Raw genomic sequence first — 27,076 nt, forward strand, 5'->3', positions numbered from 1 at the left:
AGTTGAATGCCTATTATTTGGCCGCTCTCCTCGAATACGCTACATTCAATCTCCTGAAGCTATCAATATAATACCATGTGTCAAAATAACCGGCACCAAATATAAATACCACTCTAGAATAGATAAAATTGAGAAAGTAGTGTCCATGCCCTCCCTTGACGGAATTACACATATATTTTAATTTTATCCCAGGGATATTTTTCTTGTCCTGTCTTCTTCCCAGTTTCTTTTGTGCCTCTTCTTCCGTGTGGTTTTATTTTCCTTTGTTCATCAAAAAGCATTATTGTTTGAGGCAACGCAGTTTGAAAATATATAAGCGGGAAAATTAAAAGTATCGTTTTTTTTTTGCCGACTGGAGGCGCCACGATTTTTCCCAGCTACGCATATCAATCAAGGAAACAATAGCACAGGTAAATGACAACTAAAATCGTCATCATGATGCTGGTTCGCATTCATAACATAGAGACCACCGTGGAAGAGGATGCGTCATTCCAATACAACGGCAACGCAGTGCATCTAAAACCATCAAGGACTCACTCTGTACATCATCTTCCTTATTGTTCTTTTCTCATCACAACTTTTTCAACTTAGAAGCAACGAACTTAACCTAAAGGCTTATTTAAACGCGTAATAAACTGACCGATCTTTGAACTTACGGTGCGTAATGACCGGTTACGTCAAAAGTCCATCATAAGGCGATATCTTTTAGGTAGAGATTTTGCCGCATAATGCCACTGCATCAGCTGAGTATGCGAGAAAGTAATGCATCCATACTGCATGCTTAAGTAGTCTGCGTGCACTTCAAGCATGAGAAAATTGTGATACATACGCATTTTCGAAAAGTATTTGCACAGCCCTGTTGTTTTTTTTCTGTCGCAGTTCTTCTACCAGGCAAACGCCGTTGGCATAAGTATCGATAATCCCGAGTATCACAACTGTGACCCAGGCACCGAAATTTCAGATTGTGAGTACATCTTTTATTTCCTGGAATTACAAGATGTTAGTTGCGGGAATTTGTGTAGTGAATGCGTGTAAAACGTGAGCTGCGATGGCAGAGGGAGGACGGTCCACCCACTCTAGTTTTAAAGGGATCATCTAGGCGGTAGCAGTTCATTTCCAGAGAAACCGGTTAAAGTGACAGTTATCGAGCAGTTTTTTGTTTGTCGTGAAATCCAGTGCCACATTTCCAAACATTTTCAGCGATTATTTATGAAGACGAAAGTAGAACAGTTAATTTTCATGGTCAAGTCATGGTGATTAGTGGATTAATGATGTAAATTTTTCTAAAGACAGCATACATATTATACTTGTCGGGAAGCGAATAAACTGAGAGGAAAAGGAAAACCATTTGTGGGGGCCGGATGGCAAGCATTAATTTAGTATTGAACTACCGGGGGTCCCGTAAGTGTCGCTTGACCTTGTACTTATCCGAGAATTACTTAATAAATTTTATTCCTATTCTCAACTTTAAAGCGAATAAATTTCAGTTCATGATTTCTTCACTACAATACCATACCACATATTTAGTTGAATTCAAATGGCTTTCCGGTTTCACATAGAAAGTGCCCATTAACGTTTAATAAAACTTGGCTTCGGAACATGTTGCGTAAACATCTGCAATATTATTATTGCAATCTTTTAACAAAGTTTACACCTTACTACAATGATTTAACAAGAAGAAACATGGACAAACAACAGCGACGATAGAGGACAGCCCAGCCGAATGCAATGCTGGATGCCGAAGGGGTTGCTCATCGCTCCGTTAAAGAGCAAAAGGGCTGTGAGATCGGAGTGCAACCGCTCCAACCGCCTTTTATTAATGAAGCCTTTAATTATTGTGTGGCAACCGAACTGTGTTTCGATGAAATGCCAGTTGGAAAGAACATTCGCCTGCAGAACAGGCACGGCCCTCTTGCAGCCGTTTCCTGGTAAACAATTAGTTCCTGCAGGTTGCTTTGCTGCTTGTGATATTCCTCGAAATTTTCATTCCATTCAGTTTTCTGCGTGCATGAGCACAGCTTTTTTGTGCCCAACTATCTTCAGCGTTGATAGTATGGGTCCTGGCTTTTAGTTTCTAATAGTTTATGACGCTTCAGTTCTCACTTTTAAGGAATTGATGCAGCATGTATAAGAAACATTGCTTCATTGATTTCCAGTGAACCTGGCTTGGGGAACTGCTTGCGACTTCTTGGAGCCACTCAAATGTGGTTGGTTTCCAGAAGGCTGGCGGTCCGACATCGGCTGGACCCTGCATATGGGAAACCGTGGAGACGACCCATGGCAGCCCGATTCGAGGGTTCGAGGCGGTAATGCACACCTGTGTTGGTGTTATATTCGTGCGAAAGCACTGCTCCAGGCGTACCAACCTCGAGCAAGAATCTTGTCATTTTGTCTTGTCTTATGCGCGAGATGTTGCTCGGTACATGGGTCGCCCAATCCCTACCGGCGGCCGTGATAAAAGAAGCTACTTGCCAGTGCAGTAGCGCATCGTTTCGCCGCTGGGACACTGCGCTGGTATTGGCATGAGGACTCGCCGCAATCTATTAATGTTAAATGACGAACGAGAAATTCTGCATATACGGCATTAACCAACTAAAGCTATCGCGTCATACCTTTGACGCGGAGATTAAGGGTGCCCCCCCCAACTGAAGAATAAGCACCTGCTTTCACACAGCTACTCAGTTAACGTTAAGCTCCTACCACTTGTTCGTTCATGTTTTACGCTGGCTAAAAGCAATCAGTGATCATTTCTGAAGTATTTCACGGCCTGCATTTCAGCGTATAAAATGCGGATGAAAAAGAACCACCAGGCTTCTGGAGAAATCTATAATGGAACTGAAAGTAGATCATGTCGTCCTGAGGTCACCTTCTCTGGCTGCCGTTGCATTGTTTTATTTGTTAAAGATCACGATCACTACTGGAATTGACGTATGCATGAAAAGCTTTGCTTTGCTTTATTGGGGTTTAACGTCCAAAAGCGACTGAGGCTACGAGAGACGCCGTAGTGGAGGGCTCCGGAAATTTCGACCACCTGGGGTTCTTTAACGTGCACTGACATCGCACAGCACACGGGCCTCTGAAATTTCTCCCTCAAGAAATTCAGCCGCCGCGGCCGGGATCGAACCCGCGTCTTTCGGGTATGCATGAAAAGAGACATTGTGCGCGATGATCACTCGCCACTTTGAAAAGCGGCTTTGCAATTCTGAACTAAAATTATTCCAATCCTACAAAAAAATTAAAAACAAAGTGAACAATTAAGGATCGTAGAGAAATTCCACAAATTGATTTGCACAGAAAGGTAGGCACTAATGCAAAACAAGCTTCAATCTGAGAACACTGACAGCAGAACGTGCGCCAAATTTCATTATATTCTATTACCGTTGCAAACCCTGTAGCATTTTTTTTTATTTCCATAGTTCAATGCGATTTTCAGGATTACGAGAAGTATTTGCTTCCTCAGCTAACGAGTCATGCCGGTAGCAGGTATTAGCGACATGTTAAAAGATAATGGGAACACCTGAGTAATACTTAATTGATGTTGATAACAGGCTTCATGTTCGGGCACAGGGTGTTCGGGTGCTTTATTTTTGTTTGCTTATGCGCCATAAAACCCCATATAACTAACTAACTATAAGCTTTATTTTTGTTGGCCACGTCTAACAGTGTTGTTTGTTTATTGATTTCTTTTAGCAAGAACGCTTTGTTGTGCACAACGTTCGTCTCACGACTGACCAGAAAAAATGACTGGATTGTTAAGTGAGCCTCCTAGGCACATAGTAAATGGGCACGTTGCAGAGAACTCCTACTGGACACTGACTAATCATAGTATTATGATTGGTTTGGTTGGTTTGCTTTATGGGTTTTAACGTCCCAAAGCGACTAAGGCTATGAGAGACGCCGTAGTGGAGGGCTCCGGAAATTTCGACCACCTGGGGTTCTTTAACGTGCACTGACATCGCACAGTACACGGGCCTCGAATTTCTCCTCCAAAGAAATTCAGCCGCCGCGGCCGGGACATAGTATAATCAATTTGACCTGCAGTAAGAATGCAAGCAAGAAAGTGAATTGAAGTAGAAGATCGCAACTGGCAGAAGACAGAGTTAATTGCGAAGATATGAGAGAGGCTTTTGTACTGCAGTGGACTTTAGCAGATGATGATCATGACACGCCAAAAGAAATTTAAAATGTGAAAATCATTTATATTTTCTTCAGCGGCGAGCTGTAAATGGCGCCGAAATGTACTCAACCTGAGATGTGCGCGTCTAAATTATTTACTTCCGAGCGCTAAATAGGCACTGGGGAAATCTCTGGAGTTGCTATTATCATTGAAAAAATGATTATGTCGCAGCTTCTGGATATGCCAAAGTTTGTCCGGGAGCGAAAGACGTATTTAGGGCAGAGAAAATATAATTTTTAAATTTTCTCATCATTCCGATTATTATCGCGGCCTAACACTGAGAAAGGTTGGTTGTTAACGCCGTTTCTTAGTGCATGCCTACATACCATGGCGCCTGCGAGTTTCGCGACAACTGAGTATAGACGTTGCCACTTAGTTGCGCAATCGACTGGTGGTGGCCAACCCTGTATTAAGGCGGAAGCCTTTAATGTCTCATCGTTGTAAGCAGCAGTTGTCGACAGAAATGTCACGCTTTTCAATTTGTCGAAACGGTCGTGAGGTCACAGTGCGCGAATTTCAAACGGGGCCAATTGTACTTTGGCTAGTAACCATGCAACCAATTGAAGGGATCGTATAGTGATGCTCCAAGTAAGTGGGACTGAGCTTAGTTAATTGCTTACTTACCCAATTAGCTTAATTAACTTTCCTAATCAGGCCATATAAATAAATAAAACCGAGTAGGAAATCCGTCGAGCTCGGGAATCGAACCCCGGTCTTCGGCGTGCGAGACGAGCATGCTATCTACTCCGCCATGCCAGCTCGATGGTTTGGAATGAACAATGGCGCGTCTAGTGAATACGGTGTCTTCGCTCACTCCCATGCTCCTCCCTTCCCTTCCGGCGAGGTTTATGTGTCCACCGAGATATGAGAGACAGATACATTTCCTTTCCTCAAAAACCAATTTACCGACGAGCGAGGCGTAGAACCGATTGGGCGATGGTGTTCTATGCACTCCTTGGCAGCGTTGCAAGACGCTGTCGCGTTTCGCTCTTAGAGGCGAAGCTTAACATCTTAACCACACATCTGTGACCGCACTTTAGGTCAAAAAAGTGCACCCCCCATCCCTGAACTTTGACGGATGTCCACCGAGGTATGTGAGGCAGTTACTGCGTAATTTACTTTCCTCAAATACAATTTCCACTTTCTTCATTACGGGCCATCTTTGTCTTTCTGCTTTCACTCCCACTTCCTCCCTTCCTCTACGGTGCGGTTCAGGTGTCCACCGAGATGACAGAGAATTACTGCGCCATTTCCTTTCCTCAAAAAGCGTTGCGTTCAATGGGCAAGGCATCGCGCCGAACGGGTGGTGGCGTTCCGTGGACTCCCTGGCTGTGCTACAACACGCTATCGCGTTCCACTCCGAAAGGCGAAGCTTAAAGCAGTTCATTTGTATTTAGTCATTAATCAGTAATTAAGCATTAATTAGTGATTTGTCATAACTTAGTAATTAGTACTCAATGATATGTGACGCCATTAGTGCGACAGAGGAAGTCAAAGTGGTGCGGAAAACGCTTTCGCCTCTACGCACTTCCTGCGCCATTACTGCGCCATTTCCTTTCCTCAAAAAGCGTTGCGTTCAATGGGCAAGGCATCGCGCCGAACAGTCAAAGTGCCCCCTGAATTTTTCTTTGTTACCAACAGCTAGTAAGCGCCCGTTCCCCGTTTTTCGCGTCTTAATTGTAGTTAGTAACGGGTAGCTGGTTGGCAAGGGAACCATTCGAAGGTTGGTCGCAGTAGAAGAAGATGAGTATGACGAGAGCGGAGAAATCCGTGCCCGTAAAGTGGTTGCCACCAGAACCATCCGGAGGGTGTGTACTGGGGTAGGATTGAGGAGGGTATAACGAGAGCGAATATTGCGTTACCTAAAGCTGGTTGTTATCGAAAGAGGAGTGAATCATGAGTACACGGAATGCACATCCGGAAAGCGGCTGCCACGGCTGCGTCGGCTGGCTACCGTGGGAGCAGGACGGTGCGGCGAGAGCGCAAGAATGCGTATCCGGAGGATGTAAAGTGGAAGAAGGAGCATATGGCGAGAGCGATAAATGCGCCACAGGAGAAGCACTAGTCGATAAAGGATTATGAGCGAAAAACTGAAACGGATGTTCATAAGTACGCGTATATGTAGTACCTTTCTTAAATTTTTTAACCTTCATATATCGTGATATGAAAATAGCTGTCGCTGAATCTCTCGATACTCAGTGTTAGCTGCCCTGTCAGTTTTTTCGCAATGCGAGCTCTACTTTGGCCAGTGGCAGAGCCGTCCGGAGCACTAATCTTACTCATTCTGCGCTTGGTTGCGCCGCCCCTAAGCGAAAGTTAAACGAGTGCTGTCTGCATATGCATGCGCGCCGGAGCGCACGAGCGGCCCAAGTAGCAGCGCATACAACCTTTCTCACAGCCGTTCAAACTGGTGAGACAGAGACGCCGGCAGCTACGAAGCGCGCGGCCATATGAAGGATGTTTGATCTCGCTGCGGTCTACAAGCCAGGCGCGCGCTCTTCAGAATCTAAAGAACTCAAAGCAAAAGACGAGCATTTTCAGGAGCTTGTGGGTCCATAGCTTCCTTTGACTAAATAAGCATCCCAGGGAAAGGCGACTGGCCCGCTTAGTGAGGCGGTACCCAGGATAGACGAAGAGACAGCGACGAGACGCGGTCGGCATAGGAGGAATAGAAAAGAACGGACAAGGGTGCGCATGGCTATAAAGAACACTTTCCGCCAGACCGTTCCTTAGAATGCACTATCGCATAAACTCAGTGGTTTGGGCGACGGCTACTTGTACTCTAGAAGCGGCGTCGTCCTGATAGAACGGCTGTACGTGCTAGTGAGTAAGCTCTCCCCCAGTCTTCTAGGCAACGAACTTGACGTCAGAATTAGGGCTTGAATATCTCTTTGGTTATTTGTGCATGGCCCCAAGGTGGAGAAGAGTGTCGAACATGACCTTGATTTCGCCGGGCATGATCATTCGTTTCAGGCAGCTAAACAGGACCCTTGATTATAAGGTGTTGAAGGTGAAGGAGGCGGAAAATATGATTTCATCGAAGATATTCAGTATAAAACAACTAACTGTGGCGATCATCAGACCGTCATTCATACATTGAAATGAAATGTCAAAACGGAACAAGTGTGCTAAAAAATCATTGCTCTCTGACCAGATAGAATGCGTAAATATTCGCGTTAACCACTCGTTACTATCCTGAGTTTTCGGGTGCCATTCTAGCTATCAATGCACTCTTTGCGATTACAGTGGTCTCATTGTCATTCGGATCTCGTATCTATACATGCAATTTCATTTTTGCCTCAACTTTCCTTTAACTTGCAATTAAGTGGCAGGTTCGAGCGTGGTGATGTCGTTAGTCAAGCCACCAATTTCGAGCATCATGTGTGAAGCCCGCACAGTACCTATGAAGTGACGGTTTCAGTTTGTAGCACCTTTAGGCAAAAGCCGAATTTACACGAGCTTCGTCGCCTCTTCAGCAGCGCGTCCGGCTTTTCGTTTAAAATTAGATATCACATTTTCTGGTTAATGTTTTACTGTTTCGTTCCTCATTGTTTTTGGAAAGTGCCTACGAGCTGAGGATTTTTTTTTCAAACAATGTGAATTTTTACAAATATTCTGAGAATCTATCGACGGTTCTCAAGCAATTTTAATATGATTGGTTATTACCATAAACCGTCGCGTTGGATTCATTTTAGCATTAAAAAGATAGAATTAATATTAACAGAAGATATGACAAAAGCAAGAGCAACGATGCGCAACTGAAGTGCATTCGTAGCCGCTCTATGTTGAGCCGCTGGGGAAAAGTTTTGGACCACTCCATGTGAACTGAGGTTATGCGGGGCTAAAATAACGAATGGAATGGAATTGCGAATGCTAGAAAAAGCTTGAAATAACAGTCGCAGTAGAAAGTAGGCCTGCAACACACGACCCCCCCCCCCCCCCCCCCCCCACCCTCTTTTCAAGTTCAGAAACAGCAAAAAGAAAGAACGGAGTAAAGAAAGGTAGAATCAGCCCACTTATCTCAAAGGAAATTACAAGAATGAATTTGGTATAGCGTGCCATTCGCCGAGCGTTACAGTGAGCCTGACGTCATCTGCAGAAACTAGGCAGCGGTGCAAAAAGCTCCAGTAAAGCAGCAGCTTCCAATTACGGCTGGGAAGAAGAAGCAATGGTTTCTTTTGTGCTCAGAAACACAGGTAAAAGGATCACAGCAGTGACTCTTAGAGTAGCGCCTGGGCATTAAATTACATGCCGCAGTTATCAAGACACTCATATTGCGACGAAGTGCATGGATATACTGAAGTCTCACAACAAAATGTCACTGCGCCAAAAATTACGTCTGTCAAGGAGTGCCTTGCGGAGTATCCACTGGTGGGTTTTAGTCTATCACTGTAATGCTCGAAATTTGTTTACATTGCGGTTTAGAGCAACAAATGTGAAGAATCCTTAAGCCTTGAGATTTACATTACCAAAAAATGGCACGCTACAATTCTTGCAAATATTTCCCCAAAACAGATATATCTATAGCTTTCCCCGCCTGGTTTCTCAGTGCTGAAACGTGCACTGTGTGTATTCATGATATCAAGGAAGCATTTTAGTGCGCCTGAAGTGATATTCTTGACTACTTTCAGGCGCTTACCTGTATGCAAAGAACACGTTCAAATCTGAAAAGGTTGCTCGCCTTGTCTCGGTAAGGCACAATCCTACGCCGAAGGATGGCCGTTGCTTTACTTTTTGGTAAGTATGATGTCAAGTGTTAGAGATTGTTGGGAGTTCTTAAATTTTTGAAAATGTCCGGCGGTGCTCATAAAAAAATTTTATACTCTTTAGAAGGACAAAAAATCGAAATATCCAAGCCTCTTCCTTTACATGGCACAGTTTCACTCTCATGTTCCTGGGAATGTTCCCGTATATAAAATTTCAGTAGGCGCTGAATCGATATAAGCACGAACGATGCAGAAAGTTGATAGCAAAGACACCAAGGTTGCCTTTAAAGTATCCAAACGATTTTTCAATGCTATGCAAGGCCTTCTCTACGACTTTAATATAGGTTACGTTGTCCTGCGTGTGAAGTTATGGAACATTTGTGGTATCCTGATGAATGGTGAATAGCTTTCAATACGTGAAACCTATTTCACTAAAAAGCATTTTTCTATACGAGACGCGCTTAATCTAATGTGCTTTTGGCTCCTTGGTCTGCACCCAATGTCTGCACGAAAGTTCTAGAAATTTATTTCGCTCATACAGCGTGTCGTAAGGTTCGCCACACACCGACTGAATTAATATTAGCAGGACACTCGCTATTACAAATATTAGTCCTCGAGTTCGACATTCATTGCAGGTACAACATGTGGCACCCGAATAGCGGCTGGCTGAATGTTTCCCTAAGTGAAAAGGAGGCTGTGACCAGCGTGCTCTGGGCACGCATTGGACCGCAAGGCAAAGAATGGCAACAGGGGCAAGTTACAGTGCACTCGCAACACACGCATCAGGTGAGAGCATGGTTTCGCTGAGATATTTATAGTGACGCGAAAAAATGAAGTGCTACCGCTAACACCCGGAATGATTTGATGGGAAGCGCAGCCGACGAGCCACCGCTCTATCTGAAGCGTTTAGCCCTAACGGGAGCTCCTGGCTACCAATGCCTCTTTTTTTTTTGCTCTTAGCCAGCGTCCCTGATCTAAAACTCTGCAGTCCTTATTTTCTCACAACTCTTAGTATTTCAAGGGTGGACGTGCAGGCTAGTTGGTGAACCATGATTCCTTAAAACAGCGCAAAAGACAAGGACATAGCTAGAAAAGACACAGATATAAAAGGCCCACACAGCGCTGTGTGTGTCTTTTCCATCTGTGTCCTTGTCTTTTGCGCTGTTTTAAGGAATCTTAGTATTTGTCTAGGCAACCGGGACAGCCTTGTTTCAGCATTGCAACAAAGCTGTCACATACATTTTTATTCATAAACAGCTGAGTAATGTTTCAACTAAAACATGCTAGAACAAATTCTTACCTATTTAACATCGGTTCAAAGACATTTCTATTCAGATGAAATGATATATTTCAAACTGGCTACCCAGTAAGTGTACCTTCTAAGAAAGCATACAACTTCACATATAATTATACAAGCTATTAAGACATTGATAAAACCATCAGCAATTTGTATATAACTCTGAAGTGTAGCGGTGCCACCTTCCTTTTCTTTGGACTAATAATTTCTGCATAAATATACGATTATGCCGATAGAGGACCTCATTGAAGTGGGAAGCAAACCAATACGCTCTAGCGTCCCTACCGCAAATTGAGCCGTGCGCCTCTTTCCTTCCTTGTGCCAATTTTCAGCTGTATATGACTCATAACAGAGTGTATTTTTGTTGTTTGTTCAATACATTCTGCTTAAGCTATTTATTAAGCCTTACGAACGTCTAAATATAACCTCAATTTGCCTTTTTCACAGCTTCTCTTGCAGGCGGTCCTGAGGCCAATAGTTCCTGGAGTGATCGCTATCGACCAACCGACTTTGAAAGATGGCAGATGCGACACAGCCAAAAGTATGAATCAGAATAACGATGTCCCAGCTGCTAAAAAATCTCTATAGTTCAAGGTGACGATGGTGAACACTCTCATGGCTTGCTTACATACACCATGACTACCCTCAAACTTACGATAGTGGACAGCCGCCGTCGTAGCTCAGTAGGTAGCGCACCGCATGCTTCACGCGGAGGTCGTGCGTCCGAATCCCACCCATGGCATGTAGTTGCCGTTCTTCAGATTTGTAATCTATTTGCATCGATGTAAAAATGGTTCTCCGCTAATTACAGATATATGAATATCAGAAGCAAAAAAAAGCCCTCTTTGTTTTACTGGCTTCGCTTTCATTGAATGTTGGTCTACTCCATATGCGGCTCGTAAGAGCCACTCTCTTACCGGTCCTTGTCCTGTCTACAATCTATCTTTCCCGGTGAAGAAAGGAAAGCGTCGTTTTAGAGCAATTCACGTTTTTCAGCCCATGTGTAGGAAACAGGAATCGTGAATACGAGTAAGCAAAAGCTTTCATTAGTGTCTTGTACAAGGCCTTTTTATCGGTGGAGCAAAAATTGCTGCGAGTATTCTTATAGAAGTGCGGGAAAGTGCGAGTCTCTGAAGATTATCCGAATTCTTATGCTCAAATAAGGACACCGCGGTACTTCCACCAGAACATTTCAATCAGAACAGAGCCTGCTCACTGAGCTTATTTTGACATTTCTTATAAATAAAGCAGTCCTGTTTTTGGTAAGAGCATAAGTTGGGATGACGAGCTACGTCGAATGTTGATCACTTTCCACTATTTCCGCTTCAGAAAAGTGTGCCGCTGTGGCTGAGTGGTTATGGGACTTGGTTACGAACCAAAAAAACACCAGTTTCAATCTCGGCCACTGCGCTCACATTTCAATGAAGCCGAAATTGCGGAGGCCCATGTACAGTGCGATGTCAGTGCTCGTTAATGAATCCTAGATGGTCGAAATTAATCGGAGTCATCTACTTCAGCTTCTGTCATAGCTTGAGTCGCTTTTAGATAGAAGAAATTTGGGTTTGTTGGTTGATATGCATACTGAAAAAATTGCGCCGAAACACGAGGACAAATCAGGGACAACACAAGGACGAGTTCTACTCACAACTGAAGATTTATTCCAAAACACATGCACATATAAATATATGTTCATGTGCATGTGTTTTATATGAATGTGTTTTGGAATAAATCTTCAGTTTTGAGTAGCGCTCATCCTTGTCTTGTCCCTGCTTTGTCCTCGTCTTTCACTGCAATTTTTTCAGTATCGCTCTTGGATGTTAAACCACATAAACACATAACACCTTTTAAAAATGCACTGAAGAGAAAAATGTTTTGTTTCCTGCTAAAAACACATTGCTGTATATTATCGGTCATTAAAGGTACCACACAGACTCAGTAATATGTCAAGCACGCCTTGCCGCTATGTAGCTTGCCAATGAATGGTTGTGATGAGAATCTTGGTATTGAGGCTGAGAGATGCTGAGTCGCGAGCTTCCGATGAGCAAAAGGCTAGTTCTCGGGTTCTGCAGAGCAAATGGCCGTGAGATGCTGCATATTGAATGCAAATGGCTGATGGGATGCGTGTCCGATGAGCTGTAATTGTGAAAGAGTAGGTAAACCCCTCAGACCTCGAGCTTGAACTGCGTTCGCAGTTTCCTTTGCATAATAAATTAAGTCCTGGAATATGATTGCAGCATCATGTGCAGCGTTTCGAATATTTTCTGGCGTGCTCTTGAGTGCCCAGTGTAGTGAAAATTGTTAGATTACACAGGCAAAGGGAGAATAAAAGTCCCTTCTTCGCTCCAGTAAGCACTTTATTTATTTATTTATTATACCCTAACGGTACAAACGAGCACTATAGAGGGGAGGGGCGGATGCACAGGCATACACATTGTGCACAAAAAAGTTATTAGTAAAAAATATACCCAATCCCTGTAAAACCAGTACAAAAACAAAAGTAAGCACCCAAAAAGAATGAAAAAGAACAAAGGTACAAACGGTAAATTTCGAAATCTGGAACGGTGTTAATAATTACAGAAAAATATGACACAGAAAGCAAATATAAAACAAGGAATATAGTTCCTAATAAACAAACAGCCATAATGGGAATTTGAACGCCATGTATGAAAGCCATGATGATAACATGAGCACCAGCTGTGAAAAGAAACTTTGTAATGCGGATTTAAAGCTCTCAATTTCAGTTATGCTTGTTAGTGATGATGATGATAGGTTATACCAGTCATTGCTTGTCCGAGGAATAAATGAGTCTGAATATGCAAGCGTATTTGAGTGTGGAATATGTACCTTTGTTAGTGCTCACAACGTTACAAGTGCTCTCGGGTTCTTAAAAGCTAGCTCAAACTGTTTCAGTGCATGGGATTGCACTTCATTTTTATGATCCCTACAGAAAGCCGTTCTCGCACTTTTAGTCACCACTCTGAGAGCTGCTGAATGAGAGGGAAGCATTAGTTCTTTTCGAATACTCGATAGGTAGTTGCGCAGATCCGAAACTAGGATGAGAAAAAACCTTTTTCTGACATAAAACTTCTTGTCACGGCTGACACATATTATATTGCGCAGTCTGTAGACCGGACAAATTTTTCACTGCCCAGTCTCAAGAGGACAGGGCGAAATGCAGTTAGAAACAATCGAGCTTAACGGCATAAAAAATAAAGCATGCCTAAATGATGTGTCTGATCGCAAGAATTCTAGTCGGAATGATTAACAAGGCTATTTCATGGCACCTGGTGAAACACATTAAAACCGATCATTACCAGGAGCTGTCCCTGTACTTAAAGGTGCAGTGAAGAGGAATTCGAACTCGTCTTTTTGCCGCGGGAACTCAATCTACAAATTCCGAGCATTCTCAGAAACTTCGATTTATTGCCCTGTATGGCTGATTTCCTTAATTAAATCGAATTGACGTCCGGCTCCCGCCTTTTTTATTTGAATTCTCTCCGTACGGTTGGCGGAGTCGACCAACGCGGGGAGTGCCTTTCACCCAGTCCCGTGGCGGCTTGCCTCTCTGCCATCGGCGGAGTAATACGTAGTAATCTGTAGAAGCAAATAGTTCGCGCGTATTTTTATTTCTGCGGACATATTTTGCGGCTATATTATCAGCGAATGAAACTATTTTTCACGGAAACCTAAAAAACAAAATAAAGCGAAAGCAAAGCCTCCACGGATCTGGCTGAAAGGCACTCCATGCGTTGGTCGACTCCGCTCACCGTACGGGGAGAATTCAAAAAATAAAGGCGCGAGCCGGACGTTAATTCGATTTAATTAGGGAAATCGGCCACATAGGGCAATAAGTCGAAGTTTCTAAGAATGCTCGGAACGTGTAGATCGAGTTCCCGCGGCAAAAAGACGAGTTCAGGTTCCTCTCCAGTGCACCTTTAAATCTAAACTGATTATCTATAAACATAATTCATGCATATTCCAAAGTTCCATTTGTACTGACGTGCCTGTAAGACGACTGTGCCCATTCTGCGGGTCAAAAAAGCAAATGTAATAGAGGTGTAAGTTCGTCCATTCTTTTCTGATACGGACAATGCGCTTAGTAGCCCACCAGAAAAACATAATTCCTTCGCAGGAACTTTCGTTCGAACGTCGCTGATTTTACTGGGGTTTTCCATATCATTAGAGCCTATAGTGCTCCTCACAGACATCTGGGGTCCTATTATACTTTTATTCGTTTAGCCAGGGGAACTAATTCATGTACTGCCGTGCGTCAACAATGAATAAATCTAATGCTTGCCAAAGAAACTGTGTGAAGACGACGGGACAAGAAAAGGCAAAATGTCTCTTCAAGACAATCTTTGTGCCTCTTCTTGTCCGGTCGTCCTCGTGCAGTCTTTTTGGCGATTACTATGAACCGACTAGCCCAATATTATGTTTTACTTAAATCTAATGCCTTCATTGTTTATTCTGCAAACAGTGTGTACGTTTGAGTCAGGAGACTGCGGCTGGAAACTAGACAAATGGGAAGTAACCACGGGAATCAAAGCCACGAAACCTAAGATGGACCATACCATGCAAGCACCCACAGGTAAAGCACACGTATAACTGCAAATGACATCAAATTTCAGGCTAATATTTCTTGGAATATAGGAAGCAATATGTATGCGAAATAGCGGTCCTCTGCTAGCGAGGATCGAAATATTTTTCAACATTTGGCACAGTTTCCTGCTTCTTGGGTTGCCCGAAAATGAGAAAGAGAAGGTATTTTTCGTGCAAAATTATTTAGTATGCAAGCAAAACACCATTAATTTAAATGAGACACTGATATGATGCGCATACCTTATAAAAAGTTTACCTTCTCATTTCTCTTTTTTAAATGTCAGTTTAAAGATTGGCACGATGCCTGTTTTTCATTCTAGAAGTCAGGCTCTTCGAAAAGCCAGCTGTGTCTTTCGTTTCGCAACACGCTTCTACCAAAGTGTGCGCAGGCCGTTTTGCAACCTTTCTGTTTCTCACTACGAAGAGCACCACTCTTAGCCAGCGCCCAGTGTAAAAATTTCAAGAGTGTTTAGCAGCTGCTCAGCATGGCTTATAAAATAGTCCCTTGGGATGTAGTATCGGCGTCAAGGCAAATGCGAACAGCGGAACGAGTGACGACTGGCCCATTTGAGGCCGTCTGCCCTCGTTATCAGAGAGAAACGCAAATTTCCGATTCGTGATAGTTTACTTCTATTTTCTTTGCGTTCGTTTTCTTTCTTGGCCACTGGAGAGCCACATTCATACTTACCACCGATTACACCTAGTGCTTTGGTTTTGCTTCCACCGATGCCATGTTATCAGCATCTGGTTGCGTTGCGAACAGCGCAGGAGGCCGATCGGGAACGGTCGGGAACGGGAACGTGGCGCTCCAGTGGCAAAGCAAGAAAACGAACGCCAAAGAAAATAGACGCAAACGCGAACCGGAAATTGGCACCTCTCTCTGAAAACGACAGGCAGGCGGTCTCAATTGGGCCTATCGCCACGCTTTCTGCTGTTTCTGTTTCATTTGATGCCGATACTACATTCTAACAAACGCTGTCCATACAGTAGTGAACAAAAATATATGATATTTCAGTTTTTCGACAGTGACTTTTTCACATCACTAACATTTGCTCACGAGCTGGCTTGAACGGCAACTTCAGAGTTTCTACAAAATAGCAACCTATGTTTGCAGTCATATTAATCGACAATGTTTTCCCACAGCAAATTTGTTAAAGAACTGCGTTCTGCGCTCCGCGAAGGTCTCAGTGATTATATATTTTTAGATTTTAAAATGAGGCAACGACTTCAAGAATGCCTTCCACAATAACACAATGCGTCATTACATCGCACGAAAGTCTTTTCCGATGATCACTGCCCCGCTCCTGAGGACCATGATGTCCAGGAAGCTGCCACTGAACGTTTATTCTATGTTTATTCAGTTCTGCAGCATGTTCTCTACTTTCTGTTGGGCGCTGCAAGCCTTTTTGCCCCTTGGACAATGCGAGATGCTTTTCTAAATATATTCCAATAAAATAATCTTAGTAGAAAAATTTCGCCACCTCATAAAATCTACCGTCCTCTTCACCCAAATTTTCACAAGCGTAGAAGAGTGCATCGGTTCGTAATTCTGCACAAAAAACACATCGAAATTCCGGATTCTTTCGTGCCTATTGAAGCATGGGATGCCCTTGTGAACCTCTTAGCCCATGGTGCTTTGAATTCATCTAGGAGGCAAACTGCACGAGAGGCGGATCGGCCACGTGCCATTACCTTCCCCTCTCTGTGGTTTAATGTGGGAAGTTGATAATGACGTCCGTATAAATATTGTTTTCTGCAACGAATACGACTATTCTTATCATTCCCGCAAAGAAAATAACATCAATTAGTCCAATGAAATCACTCTATTCTCTTTGTTACCTATCCACACCAGGTCTTCCTTAACCTACACCATCCTAGAAACCCAGTTCTTTTCACACATGGGCATAGTTTGAGCTGGGCTCCTGTCGTCTAGTTTAGAGCATTGCACGTGTCGTCTTGTAATCCATGTAGTTGTTGCACAACCTGATAACAGGGCCAATCCGTCGGAAATGTTAGTAACAGTGTATGTGCAGTTTTTAGGCTCCCGCTAACAATGTCTTTCACGAAAATTTCGTTGGTCGTTCTGGTGTGTCCACTGCGAAGATCGAAACCAAACGACGTATAACTCTCTATCTTTTCAAAATTTGTGAAAGGGTAGACTGCGCTGCTCTGAAATCTAATGATTGTTTATGGCGTTTCCTCCCACAGTTCTGGCAGCGGATAATTACCGTTTGAGCACTCCTCATGACGTTATATTAACTTGGCACTGCGCCGATTGCTTATAAGAATATGCATTACTACACTTCACCTTACACTGTGTCCTCTCAAAACGAAAGCAAGTTAACGATACTTCAGAATAGACGGCAAATGAACGCAATGAGGAGCGCCCGTGAAAGGACTGAAATAAAAACGAGCTGAGGGTGAACAGTTAGGCTGCCAACACCTTCTGACCGAAGAAAATGGCATTATTAAGGCGGAACCCTTTAATGCCTCATCGTTGTAAGCAGGAGTTGTCGACAGAAATGTCACGCTTTTCAGTTGCTCGAAACGGTCGTGACATCACAGTGCGCGAATTTCAAACGGGGCCAATTGCACTTAGGTTAGTAACCATGGAGCCGATTAAAGGGATCGTATAGTGATGCTCCAAGTGGGACCTAGTTTAGTTAATTACCTAATCACCCAATTAGCCTATTTAACCTTTCTGACCAGGCCGTATAAATAAATAAATCCACGTAGGAAATTGGTCGTGTTCGGGAATAGATCCCCGGTCTCCGGAGTGCCAGACGAGCGTGCTAACCACTGCGCCATGCCAGCTCGATAGTTTGGAATGAACAGAGGCGCGTCTAGTGAATAAGGTGTCTTCGTTCATTCCCATCTTCCTCCCTTCCCGTTACGGCGAGGTTCAGGTGTCCACCGAGGCATGCGAGACAGATAAATTTCCTTTCCTCAAAAACCAATTTACCGACGAACAAGGCGTAGAGCCGAACGGGCGATGGCGTTCTGTGGACTCCCTGGTAGCGTTGCAAGACGCTGTCGCGTTTCGAAGCTTGACATCTTACCAACACATCAGTGACACAAGCAGCAACAACACGCTTAAGGCTTTCGCCTCACCGCACTTTAGGTCAACAAAGTGCCCCCCTGAATTTTTGCTTCAAAATATGCTCAGAAATAGCAAAGATGTTTCTACATCTGATATATTTTTAATTTATACGAGGAAATAAAAGTATCACGGATTTTTGTTCACTACTGTACAAACAGACATATCTATGTTTCAAGGGGACAGTTACGAAAAAAATTAGGTTGGCTATATATTTTTTTGTGGTTTTAATAAATTTTGTCAGTTGTTAGTGAGCACTTGTGTTGTTGTCACTCTGTCTCTGTCCCTGTCCCTGTGGTGCCACACCAGTATAAATTAGGTTGACCGGCCCAAACGAAACTTGCAAGTTTCTAAGGAAGAGAAACAAAAAAACAAGTATTTCCACTATAGCTAAATTTTGCAAGTAAATTGCGGTGCGTCAACACCTAAAACTTCATGGACAGACCACGGTGGCTATGCTCCACCACCCGTCATTTCAAAACTCTAACCACCAAGTAAGTCCCTTTAGCTGCTGGAACTCGCTGTGGTGGCTCAGTCGTTATGGTGCTCGCCTGCTGAACCAGCGACGCAGGTTCGATCCCGGCCGCAGCGGTCGTATTACGAAGGCTCAGTGCAAAAGGCCCGTGTACTGTGCCATGCCAGCGCGTATTGAAGAACCCCAGGTGGCCGAAATTATCGGGAGCCCTTCACTATGGTGTCCCCGTTGTCTTAGTCGCTTTGGCGAATTAAAACCCAGAAATACTAACCAATCACTGAATGCGGTCATCCTTACTGTTCCTTTAAAGCCTTTTGCGCCTACGCTTAGCAGTTTCTCCTCGGAAATGTCCCGTGTCCTTTCTAGGCTCCACAGATAAGTTGACTTTTTGTCATTTGGAATGCCAACTGCTGCAGCGTATAATAGTGATTCTTCCAGCCGAAGACTTGGTGAATGTAGCAAACAATAAAGCATGTTCTCTACGTGTAATTTCGCTTATTTCTTATAAGAACTGTAACCTCGAATTCAGTTTTTATGCCAATGGTGGATAAATTACCACTTTACGTTATGCGCAGGAGGGTATGCCCTGATGAAGTCGGCAGGCAGTCGCATGCTCAGCCCCATAGGGTGGTACAACGCTTCGATCCACCAGTGCCTCCGATTCTGGTACTTCATGGCGGGTACTTATGGCAGTACTCTGAGCATAATTCCAACCGACAACGACGGAGTTGAGGGCAAGGCTTGGTTTCTGAGCCGCGAAGGCAGCCATTTCTCCGAATGGATCTCTGGTTCCTTCCCGCTAAGCCGACCGAGTACTGCTACTGCTGTGAGTGCGCCGTGTCAAATGTTTTTCAATATTCTAATGAATAAAAATTAATTCTTTGCCGGCATGTTGACATACAGGAATGATAGACCATCATTAGCAGCATGACAATATCATGTCCTCTGCGGAAAGGATGTCTCTCCGATATCTCTCCAGTTAACCAGTTTCTTTCGCCAGCTGCGGCAACCATATTACCCACAGAGTTCCATATCTCAACCTCCCACCTGAATTTCTGCTCCCCCCCCCATCTCGCTTGCATACCTTCTCATGGGATACACTTTTTTATATGTATAGAGTGAGAGAGAGAAATGGAGGGAAAGGCAGGGAGGTTAACCAGGCGATGCCCAGTTGGCTACCCTACACTTGGGAAGAGGAACAAAGGGGAAAAAGGAAAAAGAACGGCAATAAATTAGTTTTCTAAGTGTCCAGCGACCACTACGTCACGGGGACAGAGGGCGAGCACAGAAACTTAAAGATTATAGACTGGAATACAACCCCGAGTCGCCTAAGAATCTCAGGAGTGCTTTCACCGCTTTCCTTAGTGAGGAATGTTGTGTCCAAGGCCCCGGAACGTTGGACTCTGTTAGAGGACGCGAGTCCAAGTGGCACAGAGTAGCAAACAGAAAAACACGCTCTCGCTCAAAACGAGGGCAGTCACAGAGGTGTCCGATCGTTTAATCACAACCGCACTGCTCACACGCTGGAGAGTCTGCCATGTACAACATTCTTGGAGAAAACGTTTGACATAGGAAAAAGTGTAAGTTAATGAAAAAATATTGAACTGGTGTTGGGGCATGATGGCCTTGGCTGCCTATCTGCCATTAAACCCAACAGAACACAGAAATATTGAAGGTAAGGGTTCATTCTTCCGATATGTAGCAAGGTCTTTATTTTATCGAGTTGCCATCGCCCGCATCGGGCAGTTAAGATTGCCATAGAAAACCAAAGGGAAACGCTTTTGATGATAGCAAAAATCATTACGAGGAATCAAATGCAAGCTTGCCGAAGGGAGATCTTCAGATATATTGACTGTGATAGTTAAATTGTACAATATGTGAAAAAAATGCGTTCATAAACTCCTTCTTGTTCAAAACTGCATTTGTCCAGAATTGTTAGGTATGCCTTGACTAGCATCGGTTATCTTCCCTTCGCGCAACGCTTTCTGCCCATTTCTTCCTTATTTGACAAGAATGTCATTAACTCGCGTTTTCTCTCCGACCCACTCTGCACTCTTCCTTTCTGTTGACTTTACACCTATCATTTTTATTTATTAGTTGGCTGGGCTGTTCTCAATTTAAATTCACGCCTTTCCGATAAGACATCGATAAGATTTCGATAAGATAAGACCCTTTTCGATAAGATATCTATAAGACACAAATTGGGGCTGGTCAGCACCGTTTTCAAAAGCGATAAATGGCGGGTGCTGTGCATGGTACCTAGCAACAACGAAACTATCAGAGACTGTTCACGCGTACTAAGAGACAGGGACCGCCTCATAATTACGGCGCGTGCGTCAGCTGTACTGAATAACCTTGCTTCTTGGGCTGCAAGTGAGCGTACTATGGGGGCACGAAATTCTACAGGACGCGCGACAAGCGGTTTTTGATAAATGCTGCCATGTTTCTTAGCGACAACCTGATATCACTAGCACAATGCAAAGCACGTGCGTCCGACTTTCACCTCGACAAGTGTAGTCTCCTCGCAGCGGCTAATCACGGTGCTATCACTTTGGGCCCCTCGATGACGCGTCCTGGAAACTTTTGTGCCCAACTGTGCGTGCACTGCCACAGTCGGCGACCACATCCGCAATTTCAATGCTTTCTTCCTTGAAAAATGACCTGTTGCGAACAGTGCTCTTGCTATCTTCCGTCACTCGCAGCAAGTGGAGGCCCTAGGTTTTTAGTTCTGTTTCGCGAATGCGAGAATGAGTCAGCTGTTAATCAGCGAGGCGTTCATCAGAGCCCGGTGTTGTGAAAAGGTGCAAAAAACATTTAGGTTACATCTCTGAAGTTATGTGTTTCCTTTTTCTTAGCTTTGTAGTGTTTGAAGAGTTTTGTTTTTTTCTGCAAATATCGCAATATTGAGGTCTGTCAATATCGTAATGAGGCTGCTGGAATCTTCGGCAGTAGCGTGCAGCCCGTAAGGTCACAAATACATAGTGCCAGAAAGTGAAGAGCTTGATCTGTAGCACTACACTTATTATTTATTCCTCAGGAGATGATCCTTTCTCCTTATTAGTTATTAACAGTAATCTGACAGACTATACCAAACCGATATTCAGCGTCTTTGTTCTGTGTGGGAGTGATTTAAATCATGTATTTTTGCTGTGCAATGTCCTCATGTCATGCTGGCAATCACTCGTCGCTCAACCTTGTCAAGGGGCGACAGCTGGTCGACCGGCGACATTCAGGGCGTGTTTAAGCGAAAAATGCATGTAAGCCGCCGTTTATTGACAAACTTATCAAGTATATGAAAAATAAATAATCCCTTCAGTTATTGCTGCACAATGGTGGGTACTAACAAGAGCAGCCTTTTCAAAGCACGAGTAAAATTCGTTAATTGGAGCAATTTTTACGGCAGGCTGTTTGCATTTCTATGTTCAGGGTGATTACTTTTCGGCCCGCGCAGATTTTGTTCACCGGATCAACAAGCGGAGCTCCGGTGGACGCAGTTGCTGTGGACGATATTAGTTTAAGCGAGACGCCGTGCCCTCCTCCGGGCAGCTGCTCCTTTGAAGTGGACATGTGCAATTGGCACTCCGTTCAGAACGACACCTGGGCAATATGGTACCGCCACAAAGGGCGCACCGCATCTCGTTTCTCGCAGCTCGAAAATGATCACACATTGGGAACGGCTGAAGGTGAGCATTATTCGCTGTTTTTTTTGGAGCTCGAACACGACGTTCATTAACACGTGCAGTCAAATATAAGAGAGTGTAACTTTCTTTGGTAAACACGAAAATGGTGAAAGGTGTCAGCAATTCGTATTTCGCTCAAATACATCATGGTTGACACAATGAATATATTCTCAGAACGACCCATGAATTACCTTGCACAACGAAAAATGCGTAGATCGTGTTTGTTTGGGTGCGTGGCCCTTCATTTTATTCGCGCACATCAGCGTGGGGCCGCGTATATACACGTACTGCCTTTGTCAAAAGTAACCAGGCTGCACGTTTTTCTTCTCAGTCGTATATTAAAGCTATTATGCCAGCCCTCAAGCTCTAAATATCTGTATGGTAAGAAGGACCCCTGTTCTCTCCTTCAAAGAACTTTTTTATCTTTAGGGAGGCCGTAATTGCTCTGTTATACGAATGAGAAGCAAACCATGGAGCCTGGTTACTTTTGACAAAGACTGTACATATTCACAAGCGTACACGCACACAGCTACTCACTTATGCAAAATTAATCGCAAAAATTTTGGAGCTGCAGATCGCTGGTTGTCACATGTGGCGTGATATCTATGCCTGTATCGTTTCCGGCTAGTAAGCGCAACGCGTTTTTATAAATTTCAAAGCTACTCGTCTGATGTTTCTTTGACCCAAAGATCGAAACTGACGGCCAAAAGCACTCGGCGGTTTCGGCCGTACTTTAATTCTTGATTCTCGGCAGTGGCTGTTCTCTGAAATCTTAACAGCAGTCCTGACTACATTGTGGCGTGCTTACCATAGAACGTGAAAATGAGGCAATGACGCAATACCTGAAGGTGCTACTTACCAGCAAAGCCCAAATTTATGACACTGAGTTCTTATGACCCGTCTTGTCGGCATCTCGGAAGAGCCATTCATTAAAAAAAAAAAACAGGCATGTTTTCGTTGACCTTGTCTGTGAACAACCCGCGCTGGGGATTACGTGTGCACTCTGTTGGGAGTAAATTCACTGAAGTCACATTTGTCCGAGCATACGGTACCGCAGAGTGTCGAAGCTTCCTGGCAGGAACTTTGTTTCTCAGTACATGTGGGCATCGTCTAATTCTCGTCGGTGATAACGTTATGGCACACACATTACTCCAAGCTGGCGCCTGTGCCGGATTCTCAACTTTCATTTGACTAAAGTTGCCGGTTTCGTGATCTGCTTCAATTCGATTTCATATTGGGCGATGTTTACTTAAAAACTTCAAATTAAAACATGAGCAGCCTTCTCAGGTTTAAAACTCAAACATGTAAGCATTTTTTATTGATCCTATATCTACTACTAGGCCATTCTGCTACGTAGCATGTTGCCCAATTAAGCCTTGTAGTTTATCTTATCGTTTCTATCCGCCGTTGCTGCTTCGGGTAACTCACATGTTAATTTAATTTCGGCTCTGTGAAGTTCAGAACGCAAAAGTGCTAACTACAATGTATAAGACAACGTGGCTCCGCGGTTGTGTTGCCATGACACCTACTTGACCAAGTGCCTACAAGCAAGCGGCAAGAGGTCAGCGTTTTAGTTTCCCAGGCTGAGTATATATGACAGCCATGACTTCCCGTGGCTCTGCGGAGCGAACTACATCCAAGAAACATATCTAGGCTTCTTAATCATTGCGAAAGGGCTCTAGCGTCAAGTGTTGCCAGCCGGTATGTTAAGGTGGAGGAGTAATCAGAGTTCGCACTTACAAGACGATAGTAGCTAGCAAAAAAAATTTTTGGCATATCAAAATTTAGAACCGTGTTGCGAGAGCCTGTTTAATCTGATCCTATTGACAGAAAATTATGTCACTCACGCGCATCTGCCGTAGTTGTTTTCTTCCGTCAAATCGTGAACGACAGTGTATCTTATGAAAAAGGCGTTTAGCCCATGCACCTTACACGTACTTTCTTGTTTTCTAAGGGCATTACCTTCTCCTTGACGGCGAGGACCTATCAAGCAGCGGAGTCGGTGGTGTCCTCAGCGAAGTACTCAACATTGGCCCCGTTGGCTGTTTCAGAATGTACTATTACCTAACGGAAGGTAAGTCGACTTGGTGATTATTCTAATCTGTACATGAGTTCTCCCGGCATGGTGCTCAAGTTTCCTGGGGTGAAATGCTTGGGAAAAGGGCCCTGGACAAATCAGAGAACGGAAATTATCTGTGCAAGGAACTCATATAGCTAAATTCATAGTAACTCGGCTAACTTGTTTTCAGCAGTGTCGTCTTGGAAACGGGGGGATGAGGGAGTTTTAAAGCTTTGATGTGGCCACTGCGTCCGGCGTAAGTAGTACCTTATCTAAATCATCGAGTTAATATGCCTATCAGTAATTCTCATGTATGGTACTGTTGCTGATGTACAGAATGTATGTCGCAGATTTAAACGGTTACCATCTTTCCAGCTCATTTACTCCTAACTCTCTCATGGCACATAACATATTGCTGAAATGAAATAGTATATGGTGTACGCAAAAAATTACGGAATACACCAAGAACCCTTTACTAAAAAACCGATTCTTGGTCCTTCTTATTCCGTGCTGTTCTTTATACAATGTGTTGTATGTAACTACCACCACCAGGCCATACTCTACTGTGCATAATATATTGTCCCGCAGTAACTTATCCTAAAACCTTGCTTCACCGTGTCCTTTGGATAAGCAAAGGGCATTTGCGCCTCTATTAACGGTACCAGTCTTATAATGCGGCAGGAGAGTCGATAAATGTTCTAAATGGTTCCTTAGGCACAGGAATTGGGTTTACTCTGCCCAACTCAGTAACTTGTGTCGTTAAACACGGAGAGTCGATACATCACTAGGGACGCTATCGTAATCATCATTGTCAAACATATCCACGAAGATATGTTCCGGACGAATCGCCTAGAGTTCAGCGGTCTCAGTGATTGGAAAGAACACTAGCAGAAAACTGCACCCAAACTTACGTTCCTTCTGTACAAGTACTTCACCGGTCACCATTGTGTTTGAGTATCTCAGAATAGCTTTCGTCAGTGTCATTAAAATCAGATTCAATATTTCGTCACTATAATTGAGCAGAAAAAAAGTTCCTTCTAAGTGTTTTTCACAAACGTTAGCATCCCCATAGACTCCGCCATCATCTCATTATTTACCATAACACTTATGCTCCTCGTCAACCATTTGCGGAAAAAAGCCACTGCATAACCAACCGCAGACTCTGTAGCTGAGTCATTCACACTACCCACCGCATAAGAATGTGACTAGCCACGTACTGAATTCAACAAAGGGCTAACTCACGTTTTCACGATGCTTTAGCTTACATTTTATGATGAGGCCCTTTTACAGTAACACCTGTTATGCGCCTGTACCCAGGATTCGCGTCGTTGTAGTATGTCGTAGCCTGTCGTAGGTGTCGGCGTAAATGATGGGTGTGTTGCCATGTGAACCACTCGGAGAGTGGTTAGCGTGGAAGGAGGAAAGTATGACATGAGCATAGAAATGCTCAACCAGTAGTTCGTCAGGAGAGGAACGTTTCGAAAGATGGTGTAAAGCACCTGGCAATACTAGGTGCCGAGGTAACAGCGAAACTTTCCATTTGTAAAAACACTGAGCAAGCTAGACAGTTGAGAAAGGAAACATACACGCGAATAGTGCCCTGCTTCTTTGAATCAGGCGCTTCTTTCATGCTCTGTTATGCCTGGGGGAGGGGGAGAGGGGGGTCTTCAAATTTATTTAGAAATCGTATACAAGAAAAGAAAATGGGATTGCATATGGCATAATTACGAAATTGAAAAATAAAATCAGGTAAATTGGAAAATGCTTGCTTTTGAGATATTATTTATTGCCAATTTATTTCATTCTGTATTTTTTTATTAGCATACATTTACCGGCATTAAAAATCAAGCTACCTTTGCAAATCAACTTGGCTTTAAGTGCAGCCGCTGGTGCAGCCGCATGATGTTATATCTCGCGCCGAAGCAAACAGTCTGGAGTAGATGCACCAACTGAGCAGGAACGCGCATATTCTATTTAATTGAACGCCTTCTTATAAGGGTACATCCAGCGCACTATGTCGGCAATCTGGCTCGAGTTCGTAGGAACTCAATTGTAGCAACACATTGAGGTATCGCCTGAGATCGGCGAAGCTTCCGTGATACGGAATCTCGGTCCAAGCTTAATGAAAAAGGCTTGGTTCATGGAACTGTATAGCCATTTCAGGCGATGCACATCAGTGCTGTTGAGCATATGCGCCTTCCATTTTCCTTTCTTCTGCCCGCAGGTGAACTATTTCCCCGTACAGCTACATATATTCCTTTTGTTTGTTTTCGTCTTCTATCAGGTTGCGAGATCCGCGTCTTGTTCCTCGATCTTCGAACACGGGTGATACACTCGACAAATATATTCTCCGATCCCACCGCTCCAAGTGACTGGACACTCTTTACAATGGAGCATCAGCGCCTTCCCGCCCCCTTCATGGTGAGTTGTAGTACGCGCCTCGAACATGCTAATAAACTTCAGCTTGGTTCTAAGAGGAAAATAAAATTCCATCTTTAAGCTGTTCTTTAAGACGTGTTGAGCTTGGCCGGCATCGATACTTTACCGCATCATAAGAACAAGGCCGCCCCATTCCCTGAGAACGGAGAGTTTTTAAGTTACAAAAGTCCAGGAAATTAGGTACAGGTGTTGCCGTCACTGGTCGAATTTAGAAACGAAGGGTGGTGCGTCGATACAGTTTTTCTGCATGGATTCCAGACGGTAGGCTACACCGCCATTGGTATTAAAAAATGATCCAGCAGTCATTTTAATGTAGACGTTGCGATTTAGAATCTTTTGGCGGGAAAAGTTGTCGGTTATTTTTTTAGCAATAATTGTGTACATGTGTAGCTGCCCGCAAAACATCAACATACCAGAAAAAGCATCGAGAAACAATTTTTACCACAAATCAAAAAATGAATGGAGTAGTCTTCAGTGTCTCTTACGACTTCTAGAATGTGTTGCAATACGAATGGGAATGGTTTTACTTTATTTGCAAGTAAAGAAG

At 43.8% G+C, this 27,076-nt stretch overlaps 1 protein-coding gene across 1 annotated transcript in view; it reads left to right on the forward strand.

The window, feature by feature from the left end:
• The first annotated feature begins 435 nt into the window (after window positions 1-435).
• Window positions 436-27,076, forward strand: part of LOC149370472 (apical endosomal glycoprotein-like) — a 71,217-nt gene continuing 44,576 nt past the window's right edge. Inside the window, exons 1-11 of the mRNA XM_089577815.1 lie at window positions 436-510; window positions 880-964; window positions 2,157-2,306; window positions 8,809-8,914; window positions 9,519-9,669; window positions 10,628-10,721; window positions 14,658-14,768; window positions 18,927-19,177; window positions 21,803-22,034; window positions 23,986-24,105; window positions 26,375-26,511. Of these exons, the coding sequence (XP_089433941.1) occupies window positions 436-510; window positions 880-964; window positions 2,157-2,306; window positions 8,809-8,914; window positions 9,519-9,669; window positions 10,628-10,721; window positions 14,658-14,768; window positions 18,927-19,177; window positions 21,803-22,034; window positions 23,986-24,105; window positions 26,375-26,511 (1,512 nt within the window). The remainder of the gene's footprint in view (window positions 511-879; window positions 965-2,156; window positions 2,307-8,808; window positions 8,915-9,518; window positions 9,670-10,627; window positions 10,722-14,657; window positions 14,769-18,926; window positions 19,178-21,802; window positions 22,035-23,985; window positions 24,106-26,374; window positions 26,512-27,076) is intronic.

The sequence above is a fragment of the Amblyomma mixtum genome, chromosome 1, assembly GCF_055824585.1.
Source record: "Amblyomma mixtum isolate Tamu chromosome 1, ASM5582458v1, whole genome shotgun sequence".
Taxonomy (NCBI): Eukaryota; Metazoa; Arthropoda; class Arachnida; order Ixodida; family Ixodidae; genus Amblyomma; species Amblyomma mixtum.